Source organism: Carcharhinus amblyrhynchos, chromosome 5 (assembly GCF_965287045.1).
Source record: "Carcharhinus amblyrhynchos chromosome 5, sCarAmb.v2.hapA, whole genome shotgun sequence".
In the NCBI taxonomy this organism is placed as follows: domain Eukaryota; kingdom Metazoa; phylum Chordata; class Chondrichthyes; order Carcharhiniformes; family Carcharhinidae; genus Carcharhinus; species Carcharhinus amblyrhynchos.
The window spans coordinates 30,569,470-30,596,586 of NC_137328.1; the positions used below are offsets into that span (position 1 = coordinate 30,569,470).

Below are 27,117 nucleotides of genomic sequence, written 5' to 3' on the forward strand. Positions count from 1 at the left end.
ACTGGCTGAGGCATTGCTAACCCATACGCTCTTGAAATCTTTATCATGCTGCTGCCATCTTCATACTCAACTAGTTTAATGCCCTCTTGGCTAAGCCTTTCATTTTCCATTATCCATGACCTTCAATTTATCCAAACTTTGCTGCTTGATCTTAACTTGCACCAAGTCTCATTCACCCATCCTCACCTACATTGGCTCCTGGTTGAGCAACACCGCAAACATAAAATTTTCATGGTCCCACATCTGCTTAATATCTGTAATCTCCTACAACTTTCCAAGAATTCTTTTGTTTCTCCAATCCTGGTCTCTTGCACATCCCAATTCCCTTCGTCTCTCCAATGTCAGCTGCGCTTTCAATTGTTTAGGCCCTTAGCTTTGGAATTCTCTATTTAAACTTTTACACATCTTTCTCTTCCCAGTTTGGATGATCTTGAAGACGAATCTTTATGCCAAGCTTTTGATTTTCTGTCTTTACCTCTCTTGGTAATTGGGTGCCAAATTTTGTCTAATAATGCTCATACGAAGTGCATGGGATATTTTGCTGTGATAAAGGAGCTAAATCAATGCTAAAGGAGCTAACTCAATTCAAGTTATTGTGTTGTTTGACAGTGGAAATGCACTGCATTGTAGAGACAATGAGCAATACATTGAAGAATTGGATCAGTGTTGCATGATGCACTCCAAACTTACCACTAATGCCTAAATGTAGATCTTTCCACATTATAACCCACCGTTTTCTAATATGGTAACAGAAAACACTCAAGATAATTACTTTATAAAATTCCTAACAATATTTGAAAATCAGTTACTTTGCTTTGTGTGCTTTGGTCACTCTGAATGATTCAAACATATGAATGCATTTGGATGCATTTTGGAGGATCACATTTAGTTGTGAGTTCCTAATGTTCCTAAGGCAGAACCCTTAGGAACATTAACCTGGGTGTGCAGGTCCACAGTTCTCTAAAAGTGGCAACACAGGTTGCCAAGGTGCTTAAAGCATACAGCATGCTTGCCTTCATTGGCCGGGGCATTGAATACAAGATTTGGCAACTCATGTTGCAACCATATAAAACCTTGGAGTATTGTGTACAGTTCTGATCACCACACTACAAGAAGGGTGTGAAAGCATTGGAGACAGTGCAAAGAAGGTTCACCAGGATGTTGTCTGGTCTCGAGAGCATTAGCTATGAGAAGAGGTTGAATAAACTAGAATCTTTTTCACTGGAAAGACAGAGGCTGAGGGGAAACCTGATAGAGGTCTACAAAATTATGAGAGGCATAGACAGGGTGGATAGTCAGAGGCTTTTTCCAAGGGTGGAAGTGTCAATTACAAGGGGCAAAGGTTCAAGATGAGAGAGGAAGTGTTTAAGAGAGGTATGTGGGGAAGTTTTTCACACAGAGAGTGGTGGGTGCCTGCAATGCACTGCCAGAGGTGGTGGAAGCAGACACACTAGCAACATTTAAGAGGCATCTGGATGAGTACATGAATAGGAAGGGATTAGAGGGATATGAACCAAGTAAGGGCAGAAGGTCTCTTTTTTAGTTTAGTTTGGGCATCATGATTGGCATGGGCTTGGAGGGCCGAAGGGATCTTCCTGTGCTGGAATTTTGTTCTCTTTGTTCATGAATAGAACATAAGAACTAGGAGCAGGAATAGGCCGTTTGGCCCCTGGAGCCTGGTCCGCCATTCAACAAGATCATGGCTGATCTTTTTGTGGACTCAGCTCCACTTACTCGCCCGCTCACCGTTACCCTTAATTCATTTACTGTTCAAACATTTATCTGTGCAATCAACACTTCAGTCTACACCTTAACTGTTTTTGTTCACTGCTGCTTTATTACACAGGAGTAAATATAGTTTCATGTATAACTGCACTCAGTAGCAAGTGCCAGAACACTGGCTATGTTTTTCCTAGGATTAAAAAGCTTATGATAATTCCAACTCCTCTACAGGAGCAAATCAATTTTCTGCTTCTGCCCTGCAGCTTGCTGACGAGTCCCTGGACCTTGATGAAATGAGCAGTCTCAAACAGATGAAAGTGGCAAACTACAGGAAAGTTTCCAAAATGCCTGTGTGTGGAATGGCACAACCTAATCCAGAGGTCAGCGGTGCCATTCTTTTCACCACGATTCAGATTCAGTAGAACAGCCTCAGTTAGACTAATTGAAAGCTCTGTTCTACAGTTCCTCTATAAATTCCTTCACAATCCTGTATATATTGTATGCTGAGGCAAAATCTCTATATACTATCAGCTGCTCCCTTAAATGGCGCTTTTTGCAATATATAAAATTGTGGGAGCTCCATTTACTGGTGGTAGATTTGCATTCGGGTTGCAACTCCTTCAAATACTAGTCTTTAACCTCTGAATAGATTTCTGGACTCTATTGTGGTAGACAGCTTATCTGGTTACAGCTGGACAGATTTAATATGTAATGGCCAAAGACTCCTCTAAGTACCTGTCAGCAGTGTTGCTTATCTATTGACTGAAATGTCCTCTAAATACTGGTTAGTAGCTCTGCTATATAATTGTGGATGTCTCCTCTGTATATTGATGAACACCAATGTGTTGTTAAATTCTGTATTCTAGCAGTTAATATCCCATATATAAATGGACAGTTTCTCTGCACAACAGTATGGACTGCCCTCTATATATGGGTGGATAGTTAATTTACATATTAGTGGGTAATGGCCTTTAACAGATCCTGTACCGATGGGTAGGTCTTCTAAATATTGGTCGTTTTAGATACTCGTGGGCTACTCCTTATAGACTGATTGCCAAATCCTCTATACATTCGAGGGCATTTGTTTCTGGGAGTTTAAGGACTTAATTGTGGGTTGAGTGCTAAATAACAAGAAAAACTGGGGCACACGGTAGCACCGTGGTTAGTACTGCTGTTTTACAGCACCAGGAACCTAGATTCGATTCCTGGCTTGGGTCACTGTCTGTGTGGAGTTTGTACATTCTCCCTGTGTCTTCATAGGATTTGGGTACTCTGGTTTCCTCCCATATTCTGAAAAGATGTGCTGGTTAGGTGTATTGACCTAACAGGTGCTGGACTGTGGTGACTAGGGGACTTTCACAGTAACTTCATTGCAGTGTTAATGTAAGCCTTACTGGTGACTAATAAGTGAACTTTAAACTTTGAAAAACTGAGGAACTTATGCTAAGATAAGTTGGAGAACAGAGCAACCTGAGACTTGAAAATAAAATAATTTTGATTACAGGGATTGGCACATATTCTGTCCTACTTGTCAGATGATTGCAGGAAGTTTACCAGAGTTTTGTGTTTGAACCTGCGAGAGGAGGCAGTACTGGAAGGAGATGGCAAAACCTATTCACTCAGGGAGGCCAACAACCTCCAACAGGAGATCATCATCCCAGCTGCAACAGTAGAACAACTAGAGGTGCATACAAATTGTTTTCATTTACTAAGTAAATGGTGTTTTTTTCATATTAATACCTCCAAAAGCAGGTTGGCTACATTAAGACACTGCTGCTTATAAACAGCTTTCAGATAAAAGTTAGATTTGCTTACATTGGATATCCTTAATTCCATTCCACACAGTCATTAACAAAACTGGTTACCTTTCTTATAACGGAATCCTGTGAATACCAGTAATAGACCCTATGATTGTATTCTGCACCATTTCCAATCACTAAAACTTAATGCAGCTGACAAGATGCTACCTGCCAAGACCAGCACACATCACAACCATTCTAGGATAATAAAGCTCTACTTTGCTGATTTAAACTAATGAGGCTCCATGCTAGCAGCAGAATCATAGGCCATAAAATCAATTAATTTTATGTAAGACCTGAAAATAGGTGGGGAAATCACACGTGACTAACCTTACACCACCCACTGCGTCCAATGCAGCCAAGCACAAACTTTTACAGCCTGCTCTTTTAAGTGATTTGCAGTCTGCAATCCATACTAAATGTGCTGTTGAGTAGTCACATGACTGAGCAGGTGGCATAAAATCATGAGAGGCCAGCATGAATTTAAGTTAGTCTGTACTATTTAAAGCCAACTTGCAACATTTAAAGGGGAGAGGCATGTTGCCTCGGGCAGTGTTGGAAGGCATTTTAAAAATAAGTTTGACCTGGGAAAGACACAGAATAGTGCAGCACAACAGACAGCAAGCTCCAAGGTTGCACTGAATTCTTTGGTTTCGGAAGTGCAGAGGAGTATATTATTTATGAACAGTGGGGTAGGTGGACCTCAACAGGCATAAGGCAATGGGACCAGATATCTCTGGTGGTCAATACTGGGAGTTCAGCCTGGACCTGAATCTAGTGCCGCAAGAAATTCAATGGCATCACACAAGCGATGAAGGTCAGTAAGTGCATCCTCAAATGCCACATACTGCCAACTGCATCACTAACATCACACACTGATCAATGAACCACAATTTCATCACTAACCTACCAAAGGTCTTCATCAATCATCACACACAACTTACAGTTTAAATCTTCACGTTCATACATTCAGCATTGCTGCAAGCCTCACTCATATTTACACAGATGCCAATTATTCAATCATGATGGTCACATCACACATCAGGGAGATGGTGGTGTAGTGGTATTGTCAGTGGTGTAATGGTAATGTCATCGGTGATACGGGTTCAAATTCCACCATGGCAGCTGACAAGTTCAATTAATAAAATCTAGTCCCAATAATGATGACTGGGAAACTATCATTGACTATTATAAAAGCCCATCTAGTTCAGGAAAGAAGTCTGCTATCTTTACCTGGTTTGGTCTACATGTGAGTCCAGATGAATAGCAATGTGAGCGTCCTCTGAAATGGCCTAGTAAGCCATTCAGTACAAATGTAATTCAGCCCATTGAGCCTGTACCACTGTTCAATATGATTAGGGCTGATCATCTTTTTGAATACCGTTTACACCCACTATCACGATAACCCTTTATGTTATTGTTAAGCAGAAATTTATCCATCTCTGCTTTAAAAATATTCAATGACTGAGTTTCCACAGCCCTCTGAGGTAGACAATTCTGTGCAAAGAAATTTCTCTTCATCTTGGTCCTAAGTGGCAACCTCATTATTTTGTAATTGTGTCACCTGGATCTAAACTCCCCAGCCAAGGGAAACATCTTTCCAGCATCTATCCTGTAAACCAAATCTCCATTCACTGCAGTGGGACCAAAAAATCTCACTGGTGTGAACGCCAGAAAATTCCATCCAGTGTGTTTCTTTTGAAGTCCAGATTTGTAGTTTGCTGTTTGGACAAAATCATCATTGCAGATCGACTGACAGTTTTAAGAACTGCTGAAATTTGTTTTCCACTGAAACCAAACAGTCACTGAACCAAAATGAAGATTAGGCCCAGGTGGCTAGTTGAAAATTTACTCCTTTACTTTGTGACTTGGGTATCAAAGAAGCAATCTGCTGCTTGTAGAAGTCATGAAGAGCTCCAAGTAAGGAGTTGTCCTCTATCTCATGGTGATTGAGGTTTCAAGTTCAACTTGTTTCTCATTTGTGTGGTGCAGGAAGTTGAGGATGCTTCCAAAATGGACTTGTTGAGCTCCAAGAACGCCATAGAGACATGGTATGAGGCAACAAAGCAGATGAAGCAGTTCACCTCCTGCAGCACTCTGCAGGAAGTTTATCGTCAGATAGCCATGCAGTATCCACAGCTGCAGTATCAGCGTATTCCAATAACAGACTGTGCAGCTCCCAGAGAAGAGGTACATTTGTGCGAGTTATTCACTTTAGTTGATTTGCATTCTGTTTGCGGTTGCTAATCTTTGTTTTCCCAAAGAGTAAAGAACAGAAGACTTGTGCTTTGCAACCTCAACATGTCTCAAATCTTTTCACAACCAATTAGATATTTTTGCATTGCAATCATTGTCGTACTAGGAAGCACTGCACTCAATATGCACACAGAAGGATCCCACAAACTGTGATGGATAACTGACCAGATAATCTTAGTGCTGTTGGTTGAGGGATACATGTTGATCAAGACACTGGGGAGAACTACACTACTCTTGGAAAGATATGATAGGATCATTTACATCCACCTGAGAAGGTACATGGAGCCATGGTTTAGCATCTAATATAAAAATGGTATATTTGATAATGTTGCACTAATGTTAGCCTAGATTATACACTGGAGTCGTTGGTGTGGGTTTTGAGCTTCTAACCTTCTGAATTAGTGGCAATAAAACTATCACCGATCCAAGAACGACAGCTTCTGGCCTTTCTTTTATTGTGCAGTGGCACAGTAATTAGCATTGCTGCCTCTCAGCGCCAGGGATCCAGGTTCAATTCTGGCCTTGGGTGACTGTGTGGAGTTTGCACATTCTCCTGATGTTTGAGTGGATTTTGTGGGTGCTCCAGTTTCCTTCCACTGTCCAAATATGTGCAAGTTAGGTTGATTGGCCATGCTAAATTGCCCCTTAGTATCCAAAGGTGTGTAGATTACATGATTAGCCATGGTAAATGTGCAGGATTATGGGGATGGGGTAGAGGAAATGGCCTGGGTAAGGTACTCTGTCAGAGAAAGTCAGTGCAGACATGATGGGCTGAATGACCTCCTTCTGCACTGTAGGATTCTACAAACCTAAGGGGTTGGGATAGCATGAGATTTGTATCATTCACTCATGCTGCTGTTCTTTTGCAAAACTTCCTTCAAACGTTCATGTGTGGTTGAAACATTCCCTTTAATTGTAACCTTAAGAGTTGTGCAGGCTACAATACCCTCAGATTGAAGCAGGCCCAATCAAAGCAAGAGCATAACATGAGTGAATAATTAAATCTGTCCATAAGATCAGCCATTCAAGCAAAAATCTCACAGTACGCTGGTCTCACCAACTTTGAACTAGGCCTAGAAAAGAATTGCCACTGTGTTTGCCTCTCAGACAAATCCATTAGATTTGCATAGTGACCTACCATTAAACCATAGAAATGTTGGATGTCAGGAAGAATTGGTTTCTACCCAGGCAATTCTTCCCTAGTTCAAGGAATTTTAAGGCCTGCTTCTAACCCCTTCTACCTATTGGAACTGTGTGGACAGGAAGACAGTTCAGATCAGGGTAAAAAACCTGATTCAGATTTTTTGATTCATTAGAAGACTGCAGGATTCAGTTTTAAATATGTAGATTGGAACCCAATGGCCATTTTAATCCCAGGGCCTTTAAGAGGAAGTGCTATGGTGGGCCCCATAAGGAAACCTTAGGCCTCCCCCATACCATCTCAAGCCTCTCCTCATCACTTAATGGAGGAATTAATCAATGGTTAAATCTGGCACCTATGGTAACCTTTTGCCATTCACATTGAGGGACCAGCTGATGATGCTCCCTGGGTTTGGGCATGAGACTGGAGCCTAAGCAGATGTGTCCTCCAGAGTTACATTCTCACTTTCCTTAGTCAGCTCCATGTGTCCGTTAGCATCTGAATCTGCATGAGACCTGTTGGGAGTTAAAATCCAGGCTTGCAATGCCCTTTCTATTCCAGATAAGGCCTGAAATGAGATAAAATCTAATTTATTTGATTATCACTTTAATAGTTTTTTTTGTATTCACAGGATTTTGATGCCTTCCTTAAGGTCGTGAGATCAAATTTAACCATAGATCAAAACTCAGCCATTGTCCTAAACTGTCACAATGGAAAAGAAAGAACCACAGTTGGCATGGTCATTTGCCTGCTTCTGACCTGGCACATTATTGTGAGTTTGAGCATTCCTGCCGAGCGCTTTTAGATTTGTCATATTTTAGGTTCTTGTTTGGAAATAGAAAGCGTCATCAATGCGTACAATCTTTCATTGTCACCTGGATATTCAATATATTTGAACTAATGCTGTTTTTATTTAGCATGTTCTATGGTTTGACTTAAAGAAGCGCAAAAAAGTGATGCACATAAACAAAAGAAACAGAATTTAACCGAACAGTGCAACATACTGTGAGCTGTTCTATAGTGGAGAGGCACGAAATCAGGGACACATTTGCTGTTAAAATGTTACAAAATAGTTTATTTCGTGTTCAATTGTTTTTCTTTAATATCTTTTCTATACAGGTGTAGGGTGGTAGTGTTCCTGCTTCTGAACCAGACGTTCTGAGTTCAAATCCCATTTGATGACCAAGAATTTGGGCGACACGGTAGCACAGTGGTTAGCACTGTTGCTTTACAGTTCCAGAGACTTGGGTTCTATTCCCGACTCAGGTCACTGTCTGTGTGGAGTTTGCACATTCTCCTCGTGTCTGCGTGGGTTTCCTCCAGGTACTCTGGTTTCCTCCCACAGTCTAAAGATTTGCAGGTTAGGTTGATTGGCCATGCTAAAAATTGCCCCTTAGTGTCCTGGGATGCGTGGGTTAGAAGGATTAGTGGGTAAAATATGTAGGATTATGGGGTTAGGGCCTGGGTGGGATTGTGTTCACTGCAGACTCGATGGGCTGAAGGGCCTCTTTCTGCACTGTAGGATTCTATGATTCTAATTAGTGCTTCTGTATTGTGACCAAACAGGTTGAGTACCAATTTGTAAATCCTTCTAACATATGTCAATGGCAGGTGGTGAGAATGAGCATGATTCCGAGTCAGTGTGCTGAAAAGAAATTGGAGCATCCACCATTGCTATCCATAGCCACCAAATAACAACATGCTTGCAAAAAGTGTACATTGCCACAGCAACTTGGACTCCTTGGGGGTCTAGATGGCTATTATAGATCAGATTGGCGTCAACAGCATGGGCTTTGATCCTTGTTCAGGGTGGATTCAGAACCTGCCTCCTTGACCTCCCCACGGTGAAGATTGTAATGCTGTGAGTCAGACTGGCTTTTGGCCGAGAACTGTAATGTTCTATGTTCTATATGTTCTAACTCAGGATATCCTTTTGGTGTTGCAGTTTCTAATTTTGTGAAGACACTCTTGTCAGCTTGCTTTGAATTGCCTCCTGTGACAATACACTAGCAGCAAATGATGCCTACTTTTATTTGCATTTGTGAACATATATTAAAATAAATAAGACATTTTTGAAGGCAGTGGGTTTAAAAGTGATGGTCTGTTTTGTCAGCTGTGCCTTCATAGTAGCACTTAAGTCTCTTAGGCAGAATTAAAGTGCCACTCTAAAGATCTGCGCACGGGTTTCAAGATGAAACTTTGGTGGAGTATTACTGTCAGGAAAGGAGTTCCAGGATGTTGACCTTGTGCCAATGAAGGAATGGTGGCGGTATATTTCCAAGTTTGGATGGCTTGGAGGGAATGTGCAAGTGATGGTGTTCCCATGGATCAGTTGCTCTTGTTCTTCTGGGTAGTAAAGATTGCAGGTTAGAAGGTGCTGTCAAAGGAACCTTGGTGAGTTGCTGCAGTGCATCTTATAGATGGCACACAGCTGCTGCTGTGCATTGGTGTTGGAGAGGTTGAATGTTTAGGATGCACATAGAGTGCCAATCAATGGGCTGCTTTGTCCTGGATGGTGTCGAGTTCCTTGAGTGTAGTTAGAGCTTTTTCAAGCAAGTGGAGAGTATTTCATCACATTCCTAATTCGTGTCTTGTAGATGGTGGACTGGCTTTGAGGAGTCAGGAAGTGATATACTTAAGTCAGAATTCCTAGGCTCTGACTTGCTGGTGTAGCCATAATATTTATATGACTAGCCCAGTTCAGTTTCTGGTGGGATGTCGATAGTGGGGGATTCAATGATAGTAATGCCATTCAATGTCAAGGGAAGATGGTTGATTCTATCGTGGAAATAGAATTTGTCTGGCATGGATGTTACTTGCCACTTGTCAGCCCAAGCCTGCATATTGTCGAGGTGTTGTTGCTTATGAACAAGGACTCCTTCAGTATCTGAGGAGTTGCAAATGAGTCTGAACAAAATGCAGTCACCAACGCACATCCCAACATCTGACCTTGCAATGGAAAGGGAAGATCATTCATGAAGAAGCTGAAGATGACTGGGCCTACGACACTAACCTAAGGAACTCCCTTAGTGATGGCCTGGAAGTGAGGTGATTGAACTCCAATCACCACAATCATCTTCCTTTGTGCCAGGTATGACTCCAACCAATGGAACGTTTACCCTCGATTCTCATTAATTCCAGTTTTGCTTGGGCCCCTTGATGCCACATTCGATCAAATGCTGCCTAGATGCTAAGGGCAATCACTCTCTCCTCACCTCTTGAGTTCAGCTCTTCTCTTCTTGTTTAAGCCAAGGCTGTAAAGAGATGAGAAGCTGAGTGACCCTGGCAGAACCTAAACTGAATGTCAGTGGACAGGTCATTGCTGAATAGGCGCTGCTTGACACTTTACATCACTTTGCTAATGATAAAGAGTAGATTGATGGCAGGCTACTTGGCTGGGTTGGATTTGTCCTGCTTTTTGTGGACAGTACATAGCTGGGAGATTTTCCTCATTGCTGGGTAGATGCCAGTGTTGTAGTACTGGAACAGCTGGAACTCACCCCTCTCCCTGTGGAATGATTGCAATCCAGAGCACGCCTGACAGACTAGCATGGATCACTTGAGTTTTTTCACTATAATGGTTTTGGGAAAATCACAGTCAGAGTTTTATCTTTTTCCTTTGTCCAATCATATACATACATAATTACCTTGTACGTGATGTGATAATCTCTGTCCATTTTGACTTATGGTGAAGCATTTCATGTTTAAAACACCCTCTGTGTAAAAGTGGTTCCTCTAACTTCCCTGAGTATTTTACGACTTAACTTCCATGGAACATGGAAACAGTCTTTTATTACTTAGCCTCCATTTATTCTCCTTCTTTCAAACATTAATATTTTTTATGTGGACTTCATTTGAAAACAATATGGAATTTTTGTTTAAGCTGAATTAACTTCGAATTTGATGACTTCTCTCTATAGGGGTTTCCAGAGCATTTTGTTGAGGATATGGTCAGCATCCCTGATGCCAAGTACACTAAGGGTGAATTCGAGGTAAGAAGTTACAATATTTCTGAATATGATTATTCAGAACATTGCCAGCCTTCATTGAAGTATAGATTTAAGGTTCAGTTTTCGTTGGTCAGGCTGATAGGAAGGAACTTTGCTCTTGACTTTTTATCTCTGTTGGTGACTTAGGGGCGCTATAAAAGGGAGGTGTGTGTTAGGGGAGGCATGGGGAATTCACTGGGACAATCCTGATTCCCTGATGCTGGTGTGGGGGGAGAACATGCCATCGATGGGGGTCCGATATCTGTGGGGTGGGGTTGAGATGGAGGAGGTCCCTCAGTGCATTGGAAGATAGGGGTTTCTTGGGCAATGGTTCCCAAGAGCTCTGAAGCCTGTTTCCCTGCCAAGCATAGGCTCTGTCCCTACCTCCCGCCTCCATTTCCTGGTGCAAACTTTCCTGCTGTCAAAAAACTGACAGAGTGGGAAGATTACAGTGCCAAACTCACCCAAAAAACGGGTGTGAAGCACACCCGTTTTCAAACTTTTATGACAGAATTTGGAAAGATTGCCAACCTGCCCCGTATTTTTTTTTAAAGAGGATCACAGAACAGTGGGGGTTGTTTTCACAGAATATCCCTTTTTTTTGAACAGCATCAATTTATCGAGCAGTGAGAATTTACCTGGTGATCCATTTACAACATCCTGCAACTGACCTGCAGCTTGCGACCCCCATTTGAAAAGCCCCGATATAAGATACATGACCAAGAAGAATACTCATGGGTTAGACTGAATACCACCTAGTCTTGTAAAACTGTAATTGGTTATGTTCCTTCGATAAATAAGTTACTGTTGAGACAATCTGTATGTCTGAAATCATTCCTTTATAAACAACAACCAACATATAACAATCCACAGCCTTTTGAAAGAGATCTCTCCAGATTTCCACTATCAGTTTGTCTTGATTTCACTCCTTAATATCTTAGCTCTGATGTTAACATTATGGCTGGAATTTTACCACCTTGACCACCCCCGAATTGGGATGGGTGAGGCTCCCAGAATGAAATTCTCTGTTGGCCACGGGCGGACTTTTACGAGCCTCGTCCGAGTAAGGTCATAAAATCCTGGCCATTGTCCCCTCATTCTTGATTCCCCCAAAAGAAGAAATAGTTTTATCCTGCTGAACATGTTTAATATTTAAACATCCTGATCAAATCACCCCTCAATCTTCTGATTGAAGTGAATAGAGGAGCCTGTTAAAAGTATGATCAGAGGGCAAAGGACTTTAAAAAAAATACAGTTCCTGAGGTAAATGTAACAGGTGCTGTTAACAGAAGATGCAGTTAACAAGTGTGAAGTCGCTATATATCTGGAAACAGAGGAAATTGTCAGATCCAGCTAGTTCTGCAGCTATTGATACAGATCTTGAGCAGCAGTTAGAAGAATGGGGAATCTCAAAACTGGATAAAATGTCCATTCTTGTGTGGCCTTTCTGCAACATAATACCATAAAACAATACATTTATGATACAACTATATACGCTGGCTGTTACTAGAATGTTGAATAGCAATGTAAAATACGGAATGAAGAGTCACACAATTTTCCAAAACAATAACGTTTGAAAATATGAACTAGATGACCTCCACCTTGCCTTTGTGACAAGATTTTGGGTAAGATTAGGAAAGATAACATTTTATGGTTTGGTAAATTTTAGACTGTAAAGTAATCATATTGCAAGTACAGACCAAAGGAAAATATGTCCCACGATCAGATATGTGAAAAATCACTAACAGCATGCCCACGATCATCTATACAGCGAGTGGTCGAAATTTGTCATTAGTGCAGAGGCAGAAAATGATCCCCTAAGCTTCATTTTTTTGTTCCTCCATCTATTTTTTCCCCACAGGCCATTCTTAATCTGGTTCGCCTTCTTCCCAATGGTGATGAGATGAAGAAGGAAGTGGATAGAGCTCTTGATGCAGTAAGTGATTCAATGACTCCCATGATGCATCACCTAAGAGAGCTCATTATCAACACATATAAGAAGGTAACACTTTACTTATCATTTCTATATTCTAAATGGCATTTACCGCTTATTACCAGCAAAGAATTTCATGTGTTTATTTCTCATTTTCTATTATTTTGACAATTTATTAAAATTAACATATTTGGTTGATTTTCACTTTCTTTGCCTGGCATTAACATTGTCAAAGTGCTCAACTCCATTTTGAAAAGGGCCTACCCCCAGTGTCCAAAGCACACATCTGTCTTGGGTGATTGTTCCTTTTTATTAAGGAAATTGGGATGTCAAAATGACAGGGTCTCTTTGTGCCACTGAAATGGATGATTGACCTGTGCACTCTCCCAATCAGAGGTCAAATTATACAAATTTGACAATATTTCCTAGTAATCTATAGTTGGTGTGAAAACAGAATGATTGGTGATTTTGCACAGAAAGTGCATTAATGTTCAAAAGATTTGGTTTATATTACGCAAAATCAGAGAAATCACAATTAAACTAGCCAGATGGTCAAAGCAAAGATGCATTCTGCAGAACCCACTGCTTCTGTTATATTTTTACAGCAATGATCTAAGCTCTATCTTTTTAAGTTTTGTGCACAGCAAAGAGACAGTTTCTGTAGGAAAGTCCACATTTTCTATAAAATAAAGTGTGTGAATGACATGAACTGATGGGCTGTCACAGGATAAATAATGATCCTTTCACACCGGAGGCAATGTGACCACATTGGATGGCCACTCCAAAATGTGATGAATGTCACACAGTCAGATGGTTACATTCATACTAAATCTGAAACTTTATTTACAGTGAGTTAATTACACTCAGCAAGATAATAGGAACATAAAAAATGGGAACATAAGAAGTAGGACCTGGCTAAGGCCACTTGAGGCTGCTCCTCCATTCAATACAATCATGGCTGATTTGCTACCTCGACTTTATCTTCCCACATTATCTCCTTATCTCTCAATTTCCTTGCTATTTAAAATCTATTAATCTCAACCTTGAATATACATTTGCACCAAGCATGAACTGGTCTCATGCCGAAAGCCATCTTCCCAGTTCTCTTTCTGCGATCGATTTAAATATTAATGTAGTCACAACCATGATACTTACCCATCTAATACGGCCATTTCTGGTCTCCCTCTTGCCAACAAGACTCACTCATGGTCCCCATCAACAAGAACCGGACATGATGGCCATTCTGGGAGGATTAGAGGCCATTGATGCTCCCAAATAGTCAGGGGCATGGCTTGGCAGTGCCCATCAGACACTGCTAGCTTGATAGTGCCCAGCAGGCACCATAACTGTGCTGTGGCAGTGCCAAGGGGATGGGAACTGAGTAGGGTGGAGCTATGATGGGGGGTGGGGAGAAGAAAATGGAGAGCTCTCCAAGGGTGGAGCTCTGCAGGGGGTGGTGAGTATGCAAGGGGAGGAGGTCTGCGGGGGATATACAACAGGGGAAACTCAGTGGGGGTGGGTATGCAAGGGGGAGAGTATGTGTGACGGTATGCAAGGGGAGTGATTAGCTGATGGGGGGATCATTGGCAGACGGCAAGTTATTGGCATGGAGAGGGATATACAAGAGGATCTGCTGAGGGCTGGGCCATGGAGGGGATCGTGAAGGGGGACTGATTCCCCAAAGTTGGTGACCCGTGTTGCTATTGGTGGGGTTTGCATTGCCACTTCACACTGTATATTTGATATGAGTCAAAAGTTTTCTTCAGCAGGTCTGGTAGCATTGAAAGAGATAGAAGAAAAGTTAAATTTTTAAATTGATGACCTCCTGTCAGATATAATGAGTTTAATCTCATGGAAGAGAGGAGGTTGGGAAAGAGGTCTCCTAGTGCAATGGGAGATTACGGCACCGGACCAATGGTGTCCGAGCACTCTGCAGCCGGCTTTCCCGGCTTGCATAGGCTCCACCTCCTCCCCCACACCTTCTGGCGTGAATCTCCCAACTGTTAAAAAAGAGTTACGGAGTGTAGAAAGATTGCACTACCAAACTCACTCAAAATACCAGAGTGCAAACTTCAATTTTCAGACTTTTTTTGCCACTTTTCTTGTTATGATTGCGCCTTTAGAATTTTTTTGGTAAGATTGTGCTCCTTATACAAATACAAGCTGTAACTGTTGTTTGATTCTTCCACTAACACTTTTGACTCACATCGAACATACAGTGTGAAGCAGAGAACTATGAGTCCTTGAGCTCACAACCATTATATCCCTTTCTCTGTATGATTTTTAAGCAGACTTATTTAAAGGTTGAATAGATTCCTGTCAAAGTTCACGCAATTAAGAAGTTAACCATTTTCCAAACCTGACATATCTCACCTAGTAATCTTGACAAACATTCATTTATTCACTATACCCAGTCACAAGTTCAATTGTAGTGTATTATCTTAAAGATTCAGAAAAATAAAGCTGGAAGGTTATATAAAAACGTGTGTAAAACATGAGGGAACTTTGCTCCCAATTGCAACTAGCAAAAATAAGGTGATGGTAGAAAATGGGAAGAACTAGCACACAGCAGGTGCTTGTTCTAAAAATAGCTATGAAGTTCTTTCCATGATGGAAGAACTGGGTTGCAGTTTTATCTGCCACATGAAAGCCTGATGTCACGAAAAGAAACAAGGCAATGTAGTAGCAAATACAAACAGAAAATGCTGGAAATACTCAGCAGGTCTGGTAGCATCGAAAGAGATAAAAGAGTTAACATTTCAAATTGATGACTTTCTGTCAGATTTAATGAGTTTAAGCACATGAAAGAGGGAAGGCTGGGGAGAAAGGTCCAAACGAGAAGGCCTCTGATCAGGTGGAAGGCAGGAAAGATTGAATGACAAAAGGGTTTGTGGTGCAAGGCCAAATGGAACAGTAATGGACTCGTAAGGAAACAGAAGATATGACTAGAGGAGATGTGAGTGGCAGGATCCTGAAAGCAAATAGAGAAAAACAAGGAAAAAAAAGTCAATACCAGCAAAGAAAAAGGGAACAAACTGGGATCACAGGTTGAAATTTAAAATCGTTGAACTTAATGCTGAGTCCACAAGGTTATAAAGTGCCTAACTGAAAGATGAGGTGCTATTCCTTTATTCACCAGGACACAGAAATAACTTTTCTACTCCCCTTTCGAATAGTGCTGCGATACCATTTTATGTTCAACTGGAAAGGCAACAGAGCATCAGTTCAACCTTTCATCTGAAGGACAGCACGCCTGGTAGTGCACTTCTCCTATCATTGACAAAGGGTTATCCAGACTCGAAATGTTGACTCTATCTCCACAGATGCTGTGGAGCTGCCGGCGTTGGACTGGGATAAACACAGAAAGAAGTCTCACAATACTAGGTTAAAGTCTAACAGCTTTATTTGTAGCGAACGCCACTAGCTTTCGGAATTGGCTGTTCCTTCGTCAGGTCGGTGGGAGCTCTGATCACAAACAGGGCATGGCTTGATAGAGCAGAAGCAGCACGGTTTCGTTAAGGGGAAGTCGTGTCTGACAAATTTACTGGAGTTCTATGAGGATGTGTCTAGGGCGGTGGATAGAGGAGAGCCGGTGGATGTGGTCTTTCTTGATTTTCAGAAGGCGTTTGACAAGGTACCTCACAAGAGGTTATTGCAGAAGGTCAGGGGACATGGAGTTGGGGGTAGGGTGTTAGCGTGGATAGAGGATTGGTTGTCAAATAGGAGGCAGAGAGTGGGGGTCAATGGGTGCTATTCGGATTGGCGGTTGGTGACTAGTGGAGTGCCCCAGGGGTCGGTGCTGGGGCCTCAGCTATTTACCATTTATATAGATGATCTGGAGGAGGGAACCGAGTGTAGGGTGTCGAAATTTGCTGATGACACCGAGATTGGTGGAACGGCAAATTGCGCGGAGGGTGTAGAGAGTCTGCAGAAGGATCTAGATAGGCTGGGCGAATGGGCCAGGAACTGGCAAATGGAATTTAATGTTGGCAAGTGCAAGGTGGTCCACTTTGGTAGGAATAATGGTAGGAAGGATTATTACTTACGTGGTGAAAAACTGCAGCAGGCGACGGTGCAGAGGGACCTCGGGGTCCTTGTGCATGAGTCGCAAAAACCCAGCTTGCAGGTGCAGCAGGTGGTCAGGAAGGCGAATGGGATGCTGGCCTTCATAGCGAGGGGGATTGAATATAAAAGTAGGGAGGTCTTGCTGCGGCTGTATAGGGCATTGGTGAGGCCGCAGCTGGAGTACTGTGTGCAGTTTTGGGCGCCGTACTTACGCAAGGATATTTTGGCCTTGGAGGGAGTGCAGAGGAGGTTTACTAGGCTGATACCGGAGTTGAGGGGGTTGAGCTATGAGGAGAAGCTGAATAAACTAGGCTTGTACACGTTAGAGTTTAGAAGAATGAGGGGAGATCTCATTGAGACATATAAGATGATGAATGGGATGGATAGGATAGAGGTGGAGAGACTCTTCCCGCTCAGAAAGGATAGTAGGACCAGGGGGCACAGCCTCAAGATAAAGGGGGGGTGGTTTAGAACGGAGTTGAGGAAGAACTTCTTCACTCAAAGGGTGGTGAATCTCTGGAATTCTCTGCCCGTTGAAGTGGTGGAGGCTACCTCGCTAAATATTTTTAAGACGCGGGTTGATGGGTTTTTGATAAGAGAGGGGATTAAGGATTATGGGGAGAGGGCGGGAATGTGGAACTGAGCCACGACAGATCAGCCATGATCTTATTGAATGGCGGGGCAGGCTACTCCTGCTCCTATTTCTTATGTTTTCTTATGTTAAAGACACAAACTCAATTTACAGGAATAATGATTGGAATGTGAGTCTTTACAGCTAATCAAACCTTAAAGGTACAGACAATGTGAGTGGAGAGAGCATTAAGCACAGATTAAAAAGATGTGTATTGCTTTCAAACAGGACAGTTAGTGAGATTTTGTGAGTCCAGGAAAGTTGTGGGGGTTACAGATAGTGTAACATGAACCCAAGATCCCAGTTGAGGCCGTCCTCATGTGTGCGGAACTTGGCTATCAGTCTCTGCTCAGCAACCCTGCATTGTCGTGTGTCATGAAGGCTGCCTTAGAGAACGTGTACCTGAAGATCAGAGGCCGAATGCCCGTGACTGCTGAAGTGTTCCCCAACAGGAAGAGAACAATTTTGCCTAGTGATTGTCGAATGGTGTTCATTCATCCGTTGTCATGGCGTCTACATGGTCTTCTTAATGTACCATGCCTCGGGATATCCTTTCTTGCTGTGTATCAGGTAGACAACATTGGCCAAGTTGCAAGAATATGTACCGTGTATCTGGTGGATGGTGTTCTCCCGTGAGATAATGACATCCGTTTAGATGATCCGGCACAACTTGCAGAGGTTGCTGTGGCAGGATTCTGTGGTGCTGTGGTCACTGTTCTCCTGAAGGCTGGGTAGTTTGCTGCAGACAATGGTCTGTTTGAGGTCATGCGGTTGTTTGAAGGCAAGAAGTGGGAGTGTGGGGATGGCCTTGGCGAGATGCTCGTCTTCATCAATGACATGTTGAAGGATCCGGAAAAGATGTCGTAGCCTCTCTGTTCCGGGCAAGTACTGGACAACAAAGGATACTCTGTCCATTGTGTCCTGTGTTTGTCTTCTGAGGAGGTCGGCATGGTTTTTGGCTGTGGTGCCACTAGATACATCAATGACATTTTCTTCCTTTGGACTCATGGTGAACAATCACTGAAACAACTATATGATGACATCAACAATTCCATCGCACCATCAGACTCACCGTAGACTACTCTCCGGAATCGGTTGTATTCTTGGACACACGCATCTCCATTAAGGACAGTCACCTCAGCACCTCACTGTGCCGCAAGCCCACGGATAACCTCATGATGCTCCACTTCTCCAGCTTCCACCCTAAATACGTCAAAGAAGCCATCGCCTATGGACAAGCCCTCCATATACACAGGTTCTACTCCGATGAGGAGAATCGCAACAGACATCTCCAGACACTGAAAGGTGCCCTCATAAGAACAGGATGTGACACTCAACTCATCAATTGACAGTTCTGACGCACCACAGCCAAAAATCGCACCGACCTCCTCAGAAGACAAACACAAGACACGGTGGACAGGGTACCCTTTGTTGTCCAGTACTTCTTTGGAGTGGAGAGGCAATGACATTTTTTCCAAATCCTTCAACATGTCATTGATGAAGACAAACATCTCGCCAAGGCCATGCCCACACTCCCACTTCTTGCCTTCGAACAACTGCACAACCTCAAACAGACCATTGTCTGCAGCAAACTACCCAGCCTTCAGGAGAACAGTGACCACAACCCTGACACAGCAACATCTGCAAGACGTGCTGGATCATCGACACGGTTGCCATCATCTCATGCGAGAACATCATCCACCAGGTGCACAGTACATACTCTTGTAACTCGGCCAATGTTGTCTACCTGATACACAGCAAGATAGGATATCCTGAGGCATGGTACACTGGGGAGACCATGCAGAAGCTACGACAACAGGTGGATGAACACCACTCGACAATCACCAGACAAGAGTGTTCTCTTCCTGTTGGGGAACACTTCAGTGGTCACGGGCATTCGGCCTCTGAGCTTCGGGTAAGCGTTCTCCAAGGCGGTCTTCATGACACACGACAGTGCAGATTCGCTGAGCAGAGACGGGTAGCCAAGTTCCACACATGAGGATGGCCTCAACCGGGATCTTGGGTTCATGTCACACTATCTCTAACCCCACAGCTTGCCTGGACTTGCAAAATCTCACTAACTTTCCTTTCAGGAAGCAATACACATCTTTTTAAGCTGTGCTTAATGCTCTTTCCACTCACAGTGTCTGTACCTTTAAGACTTGATTAGCTGTAAAGATGCACATTCCAATCATTATTTATGTAAATTGAGTTTGTGTCTTTATATGCCCTGTTTGTGATCAGAAGTCCCACCCACCTGACAAAAGAACAGCCAGTTCCGAAAGCTAGTGCTGTTTCCTACAAATAAACCTGTTGGACTTTAACCTAATGTTGTGAAACTTCTTACCGTGTCCACAGATGCTGTCAGACCTTCAGATATTCACCATTTTCTGTTTTTGCGTTAGTGCAGTTCTCTCTCCCTTTCGCATCACAGTGTCAGTCTGAGTAATATGCTCAAGTTTCTAGAGTAGGACACACACTGTTTTGGGCGGCATGTTAGCACAGTGGTACACTGCTGCTTCACAGCTCCAGGGACCTGGGTTCGATTCCTGGCTTGGGTTACTGTCTGTGTGGAGTTTGCACATTCTCCTTATGTCTGCATGGGTTTCCTCCGGATGATCCGGTTTCCTCCCACAGTCCAAAGATGTGCGGGTTAGGTTGATTGACCATGCTAAAATTGCCCTTAGTGTCCTGAGATGCGTAGGTTAGAGGGATTAGTGGGTAAAAATGTAGGGGTATGGGAGTAGGGCCTGGGTGGGATTGTGGTTGGTGCAGACTCGATGGGGCAAATGGCCTCTTTCTGTACTGTAGGGATTCTATGATTCTATTCTATGATTCTACACTCTGCTAATATAGAGCTATGGTTAAAATTTTACTACTACACTAATCCTCAGTCATCCCCTGATGCCGATTCCGTTCCTTGTGAATACGCCATTGGATTGTTTGGAGCAATTTCAAGGCTTTTCTCTGTACTGCATTCAGACTTTGAATATCTCATTGTGTCTTCATGGCTATATTTTGTCTCTGTAAAGAAAAGCAACTTCTGCTGCAATTCCTGCTTCTCCCCCCTGCCCCCCTCTTCCTTTGCCCTGAATATACTGGATACTGATTCAGTACAGTCAACCAGTGTAAGTGGGGGCCACAGAAGTGTTCAAGCCAGGGCCATAGAGCACAACTCTCCGGATAAGAAAAATCTGCCCACATAAAATCAGCCATCACTGTGGTCAAGTTAGTAAAAAAGAAAAAAATATGGTACTAGTTGTACAGGGACTACAAGCCAGAGAAGGTCAAGCTTCAACTGCACAATACTTTGAGTACTGTATCCAGTCAAAGCCTTGGAGACACAAAGAGATATTCAGAACCTGAATGAAGTACAGAGAAAAGCCACAATTACTCCAAATAATCCATTGGCATCTTCACAAGAACTGAATATATATCAGTTGAGGAGGAGGACTGAAGGTTAGTGTGGTATTGAAATGTTAACCTAAGCTCACTGGTGGTATTCTGTATTAGAGAATTGTGGGTCCCACTTAAGAAATTAGAGCACGTTATTCAGGCTGACATTTTGATGTGATACTGAGGGGGAACTCTACTGCCAGTTATGCTGTCTTTCAGATTAGCTGTTCAACCTATGCCCCCATCTGCCCTCCCAGGTGAACTATTTCATAGAATAGAAAAATTCTCCTGGCCAATCTTCATCCTTCAACCAACTTAAATGAAACAAAAACCTTTTCACTATCATCCTTCTGGGAACTTGATGTGGGAAAATGGTCTGCTGTGTTTTGCAATTGTAGAGTGCTTGAGGTGTTCTGAGGTTAACAAAGGCTCTGTATAAATGCAATTCTTTCATTTCTTAATTTCTTTAAGAACACTAGTTGATTGTGTTTTTTCTCAGGAGAAGTTGAGAAATGAAAGTACTGTTCCCTGAAGCAGTGAGCTAACTCTGTCTGGAAGGGGAGTTATTGATGAATAGTAGGAGATAGATACTAAATGCAATCAGATGATCAGTTGAATGAATGACTGATCACACATGACTCTGGAGAGAGCTGAGCTGAAAAGTGTTTTTGAGCTGACGATCTTCTTATGCTATTATCAGCGGTTGGAGAAAATGAGCTTTTAAGCTTAATTGAACAGAGGCAACTTGACAGGTGACCTTGAAGTAGTATATAAGGTAGTCCACAGTGTCTGAAAGATAAATCCAGGGCACTACTTCAAACTACTAGGTGGAACTACTAAAAAAACAGATTTTGATTGACATCAGGAAGTTTTTCACAATATTAACGGTCAATGCATAGATTAGATTTGAGATGAGGTTATAGGAATAAAAATCTTGGAAATATTTTGATGCTATTAAGGGTGGGACTGGGGGATTGTTGCACAGGATATTTCTCACTGGATAGATTAAGATGGAATGAATGGACTTTCTTGTATTTTGTACTTTGGCAAGAATCTCCAACTTCTTCACATGTAAAGAGTACTGATTTGTTTTTCACAATGCACAAGATTACCTGCACTATTTCATTCACTTTGAGTTTCTTTTTTGCAGAACCTTATCATCACTAAACAAATTATCATGATTATCACTCACCAACGCTGGATGTTGTGAGGTGCTATTGGAATCTAGCAACTACAGCATTGCTTTTGTAGTTACCCAGTTACATTGTAATGACCACATGGCTTGCAAGCTTTCTCCTTAATGAATATATATCGGAACTGCCTGAACATGATTGTGAAATAAATTCTCAGAAAGCTGTGCAAATGATTTTATAATTTAACATTCCCAGCCATGTAAAAACTGTGGCTACAAGTGCAAGTCAGATCCTATGATGGGTAATGTACCTGCTGACTCCCCAAAACCTGTTCACCATCTCCAAGGCACAAGTCGGAGGATGATGGAATACTCTTCGCATGCTGGGAAGCATGTAGCTCCAACAACTCTCAAGAAGCTGAACACTATCCAGGACAAAGCCCGCTTGATAAACAATCCATCCTCTGTGTTAACCATTCACTCTCTACATCACAGTTACATAGTGTCAGCAGTGTGTTTCATCTACATCACTGCATCAACTCATCTGGTGGCATTACCAGAGTTGGGCTGGGTAACAGTAAGTAGTCTCACAACACCAGGTTAAAGATTTACTCTAATCTGGCATTATGAGACTACTTACTGTGTTAACTCAACAAGGCTCTTTTGACAAAATCTTCCAAATCTGCGACTTCTACCACCTAGAAGGGCAGCAAATCATTGGGAACACCATCACCTGAAATATCCCATCCAAGCCACACACAATTCTGACCTGGAAAAGTTCTGGAACTTCCTTCCTAATACCTACACCAGATTGGAGAGTGGCAAATGTCGTGTCTTTGTTTAAAAAGGGCTGCAAGGAAAAGCCTGGGAACTACAAGCCAGTGAGCCTTACATCTATGGTGGGTAAATTGTTGGAAAGTATTTTGAGAGACAGGATCTACAGGCATTTAGAGATGCAAGGTCTGATTAGGGACACTCAGCATGACTTTGTGGATGGAAAATCATGCCTCACAAATTTGATTGAGTTTTTTGCAGGGGTAACCAAGAAGGTAGATGAGGGTCGTGCAGTTGATGTTGTCTACATGGACTTTAGCAAGGCCTTTGACAAGATACCGCATGGTAGGTTGTTGCTTAATGGGATCCAGGGTGAGGTATCTAAATGGATACAAAACTGGTTTCTTGATCGAAGTCAGAGAGTGGTTGTAGAGAATTGTTTTTCAAACTGGAAGCCTGTGACCAACGGTGTGCCTCAGGGATCAGTGCTGGGCCCGCTGTTATTTGTCATTTATATGAATGATTTGGATGAGAATGTAGAGGGCATGGTTAGTAAGTTTGCAGATGACACCAAGATTGGTGGCATAGTGGACAGTGAAGAAAGTTATCTCCATTGCAACGGAATCTTGATCAATTGGGCCAACGGGCTGATGAATGGTAGATGGAGTTTAGTTTAAACAAATGCGAGGTGATGCATTTTGGTAGACTGAACCAGGGCAGGACTTACTCAGTTAATGCTAAGGCCTAGGGGAGAGTTACAGAACAAAGAGATCTAGGGATACATGCTCATAGCTCCTTGAAAGTGGACTCACAGGTGGACAGATTGGTGAAGAAGGCATTCGGCATGCTTGGTTTCATGAATACAGGAGTTGGAATGTCTTGTTGAAGTTGTACAAGACATTGGTAAGACCACACTTGGAATACTGTGTGCAATTCTGGACACCCTATTATAGAAAGGATATTATTAAACTAGAAAGAGGGCAGAAAAAATTTACTAGGATGCTACCGGGACGTAATGGATTGCATTATAAGGAAAGGCTGGATAGACTGGGACTTTTTTCCCTGGAGCGTTGAAGGCTGAGGGGTGATCTTATAGTGGTCTATAAAATAATGAGGGGCATAGATCAGCGAGATAGTCAATATCTTTTCCCAAAGATAGGGGAGTCTAAAACTAGAGGGCATAGGTTTAAGGTGAGAGGGAATAGATACAAATGTGTCCGGCGAGGCAATTTTTTCACACAGAGGGTGGTGAGTGTCTGGCACGAGCTGCCAGAGGTAGTAGTAGAGGAGGATACAATTTTGTTTTTTTAAAAACATTTAGATAGTTACATGGGTATGATGCGTATAGAGGGATATGGGCCAAATGCGGGCAATTGGGATTAGCTTAGGGGTTTAAAAACAAAGGGTGGCATGGACAAATTGGGTCGAAGGGCCTGTTTTCATGCTGCAAACCTCTATGACTCTATTTCAAGTAGACAGGGTTATGAATTGAACTATTCATAATATTTTAACTAGAGAAAATACATCAACATCTCCTTGACTAAAAATGAGAAAAATATAATCCTTAAAGGGCCTTACCCTTTCTGTCCTGCAGAGACCTTCTCAAGTGTCTCTTGTTCATTTTTCAATGATCTGGCTCCATTATGAAAAACAATATTTAAATTATATTGCACAATGAGAATTACAGTAAAAGCAACCTTCATTATACATCTATAAAAATGATGGTTTTTTTCAACCATCTAAATAAGGTTTGTCTTTTTTTAGCACTGTTCATGACCCAGGGCATCCCAAAGTACTTCACAGCCAAGGAAATACTAATTAAAATGCAATCGCTGTTGCATTGTAGAAAATGTGACAGCTAATTTGCACACCCAAAGATTCTGCAAACAGCAATGTATCAGTGGCCAGATAATCTGATTTAGTGAACATGAGAGAGGATTGGCCTGTTTTTCTTCAGTTAATGCCACAGAATGTCCACCTGAAAGGCCAGACTGTGCCCTGTTTTGATCCCTAATACAAAAGGCATCATCTCTGTCAGTGCTGCACTCCCCCAGTACTGCACTGCAACGTCAGCCTAGATTATCTTTGGAGCAGGACTTGAACACACTCAGAGGTGACAGCATTACCAACTGAGCCACAGCTGGCAGATAAAGTTTCAGTGCTGAGGTTCAGCCCCACGAGAGTGGCATAGACTCCATGGAAGGGGATTTTTCTGCTCTCTCAGCTTCAGAAGATGCCTAGCCCCATGCTACTCTCTCAGCTAGTGCCCTTGTTTATGCCAGATCAGAATCTTATTGTCACACAGGCTGCTGAGGTATGACATTCTGCAGGTGGAGCTGTTCAATAGCTTTCAGTGGAAGTTCAATGGCCTTCCAGCTCCAAAGCTGTGTCTTCATTGCCAATCTTTGTTCCTCCACTACCTCGCTTGGTTGACTGAAAGGGAAACAACATAAGTGTAAGGCTGTCGTGAGGAGGATGGGGTGTTGGGGGGAACAGGGAGCATTAAGAGATACATACTTACACTGTCTGCAGCTTGTAAATTGTAAGGCAATATAGGATAAGGGGGAAGTTGGATGTGAGAAGGATTTAGTATGAGGATACTGAATTTTGAATGGTTTCAGCTCTGCTGAAAGTTGGGCAACACTTTATCCTTCAAGGAGAGAGGGAAGTGTGTCAGTGAATGTGGTGCATGTTGGATGATGTACCTGTCATGGTTAAAGCTGGCAATAGATGCAACATGTAAGATGTGGTGGCAGTGCTAAGTGTGTAAGGGTAAGATGAAGCATCTTTGTGTTAGCTTTCAGTTCTGATTGATAGAGATACAATTGAGTAGTGGGATGTTAGTGAATAGCTGAGGCTACTAGAACAGTATTAGGATATGGCATTTCAAAGTGTATTCAGTGAGTTTAACTACATGTGCGGAGTTGCAAAATTTCTTGTGGTACTCGCAGTGAGGTCTTCACAGCTTAACACTTGGCATTGTTCTAGTTATCTGCTCCCTCTATGTGTCTAGAGGGCTTCCTTCCCTCAGTGAATATCTCTCCTCTCCAACTCTTCCACAAAGACCTCTAGTGCTGTGTCCAAACACCTTGCTCTCCTCTGGTATGTCATTTTTCAGTCTTACCTAGACAAATTGTCTTAAACCATGACTCCAGCAACTGTTTCAGCCCTAATGCAGATCTCCTTAAAGAGGTGCAGGCTAACTTTAAATAGCGCTAACCAATGGTGATATTGTCCCCTTCTCCCTCTGAAATGTGCAGCCATTGAACTGTGCCTTTAGCACTGATTGGACCAAGAGACTGTGGAAATGAGCAGGCAACATGAAGCTTGCGTACAGTCTGCATTGCAATTAACAAACCCCATTCTTGTTCTTGGGGGCATTTATGGGTGCAATTGATCTTTGCTGGAAGTACAGGATATGGAGTAACATTTGGAAGTACACTGAACTTTAGTGGAAAAGAAATCCATACCAAGTGATGGATTCCTTATTGGCCATTTTGCCCAATCGCTGAAGTCCAATTTCTTTCTTGAGATGTTTTACAATACTACACCAATAGATGGCAATGTTACTTCACACACACATTCCATTCTCACCGGAAAATTCCGATTATTTGCAGACAGATGATCAACAGAATTTTACATCGTTCATGTTAATTCCAACTCTTACAAAAATCATGCTATGAATAGAAAAGCAAAATATAGAAGATGCTGGAAACCAGAAATAAAAATCAGAAATGTTGGAAATACTCTACTGGTCAGGCAGCATCTGTGAAGATAGAAAAACAGAATTAACATTTCAGGTCAATGACGTTTCATCAAGAACTGGGATAAGTTAGAAACGTGAACAGGTTTTGAGCAGGTGAAGAGGGAAATGTGGCAAAAATATTGAAAGTGAAGGTTTGTGAGAGGGCAAGGGAAATTAAATGACACATGTTGGTGGCGAAAGGCCAAAGGTCTTGAGACAAGTGAAGAAACAAAGGGCTGTAATATCACCCTCGTAGTTTCATTTATCTTTACATGTTTTGGTTTTATTCTCATCTTTACAATAATATCTTAATAAAACATCTGGAATTAAAACTCTAATGATGACCATGAAACCATTGTCAACTGTCGCAAAAACTCAACCCATTGGCTAATGTCCTTTCGGGAAGTAAATCTGCCATTCTTACCTGGGCTGGCCTAATGTCACTCCTGATCCACAGCAATATGGTTGATTCTTAAATGCCTTCTGAAATGGTCTCGCAAAACTGCTCAGTTATATTCAACCGCTACAAAGAAC

At 42.3% G+C, this 27,117-nt stretch overlaps 1 protein-coding gene across 4 annotated transcripts in view; it reads left to right on the forward strand.

The window, feature by feature from the left end:
• LOC145342936 (paladin-like) overlaps nt 1-27,117 on the forward strand; it is a 144,402-nt gene that overhangs the window by 59,756 nt on the left and 57,529 nt on the right. For 3 of the 4 annotated variants that reach the window (XM_080188568.1, XM_080188569.1, XM_080188571.1), the window contains exons 10-15: nt 1,986-2,102; nt 3,227-3,406; nt 5,514-5,711; nt 7,550-7,690; nt 10,839-10,910; nt 12,769-12,909. In XM_080188568.1, the coding sequence (XP_080044694.1) occupies nt 1,986-2,102; nt 3,227-3,406; nt 5,514-5,711; nt 7,550-7,690; nt 10,839-10,910; nt 12,769-12,909 (849 nt within the window). The remainder of the gene's footprint in view (nt 1-1,985; nt 2,103-3,226; nt 3,407-5,513; nt 5,712-7,549; nt 7,691-10,838; nt 10,911-12,768; nt 12,910-27,117) is intronic. The other variant, XM_080188572.1, reaches the window with a different exon arrangement.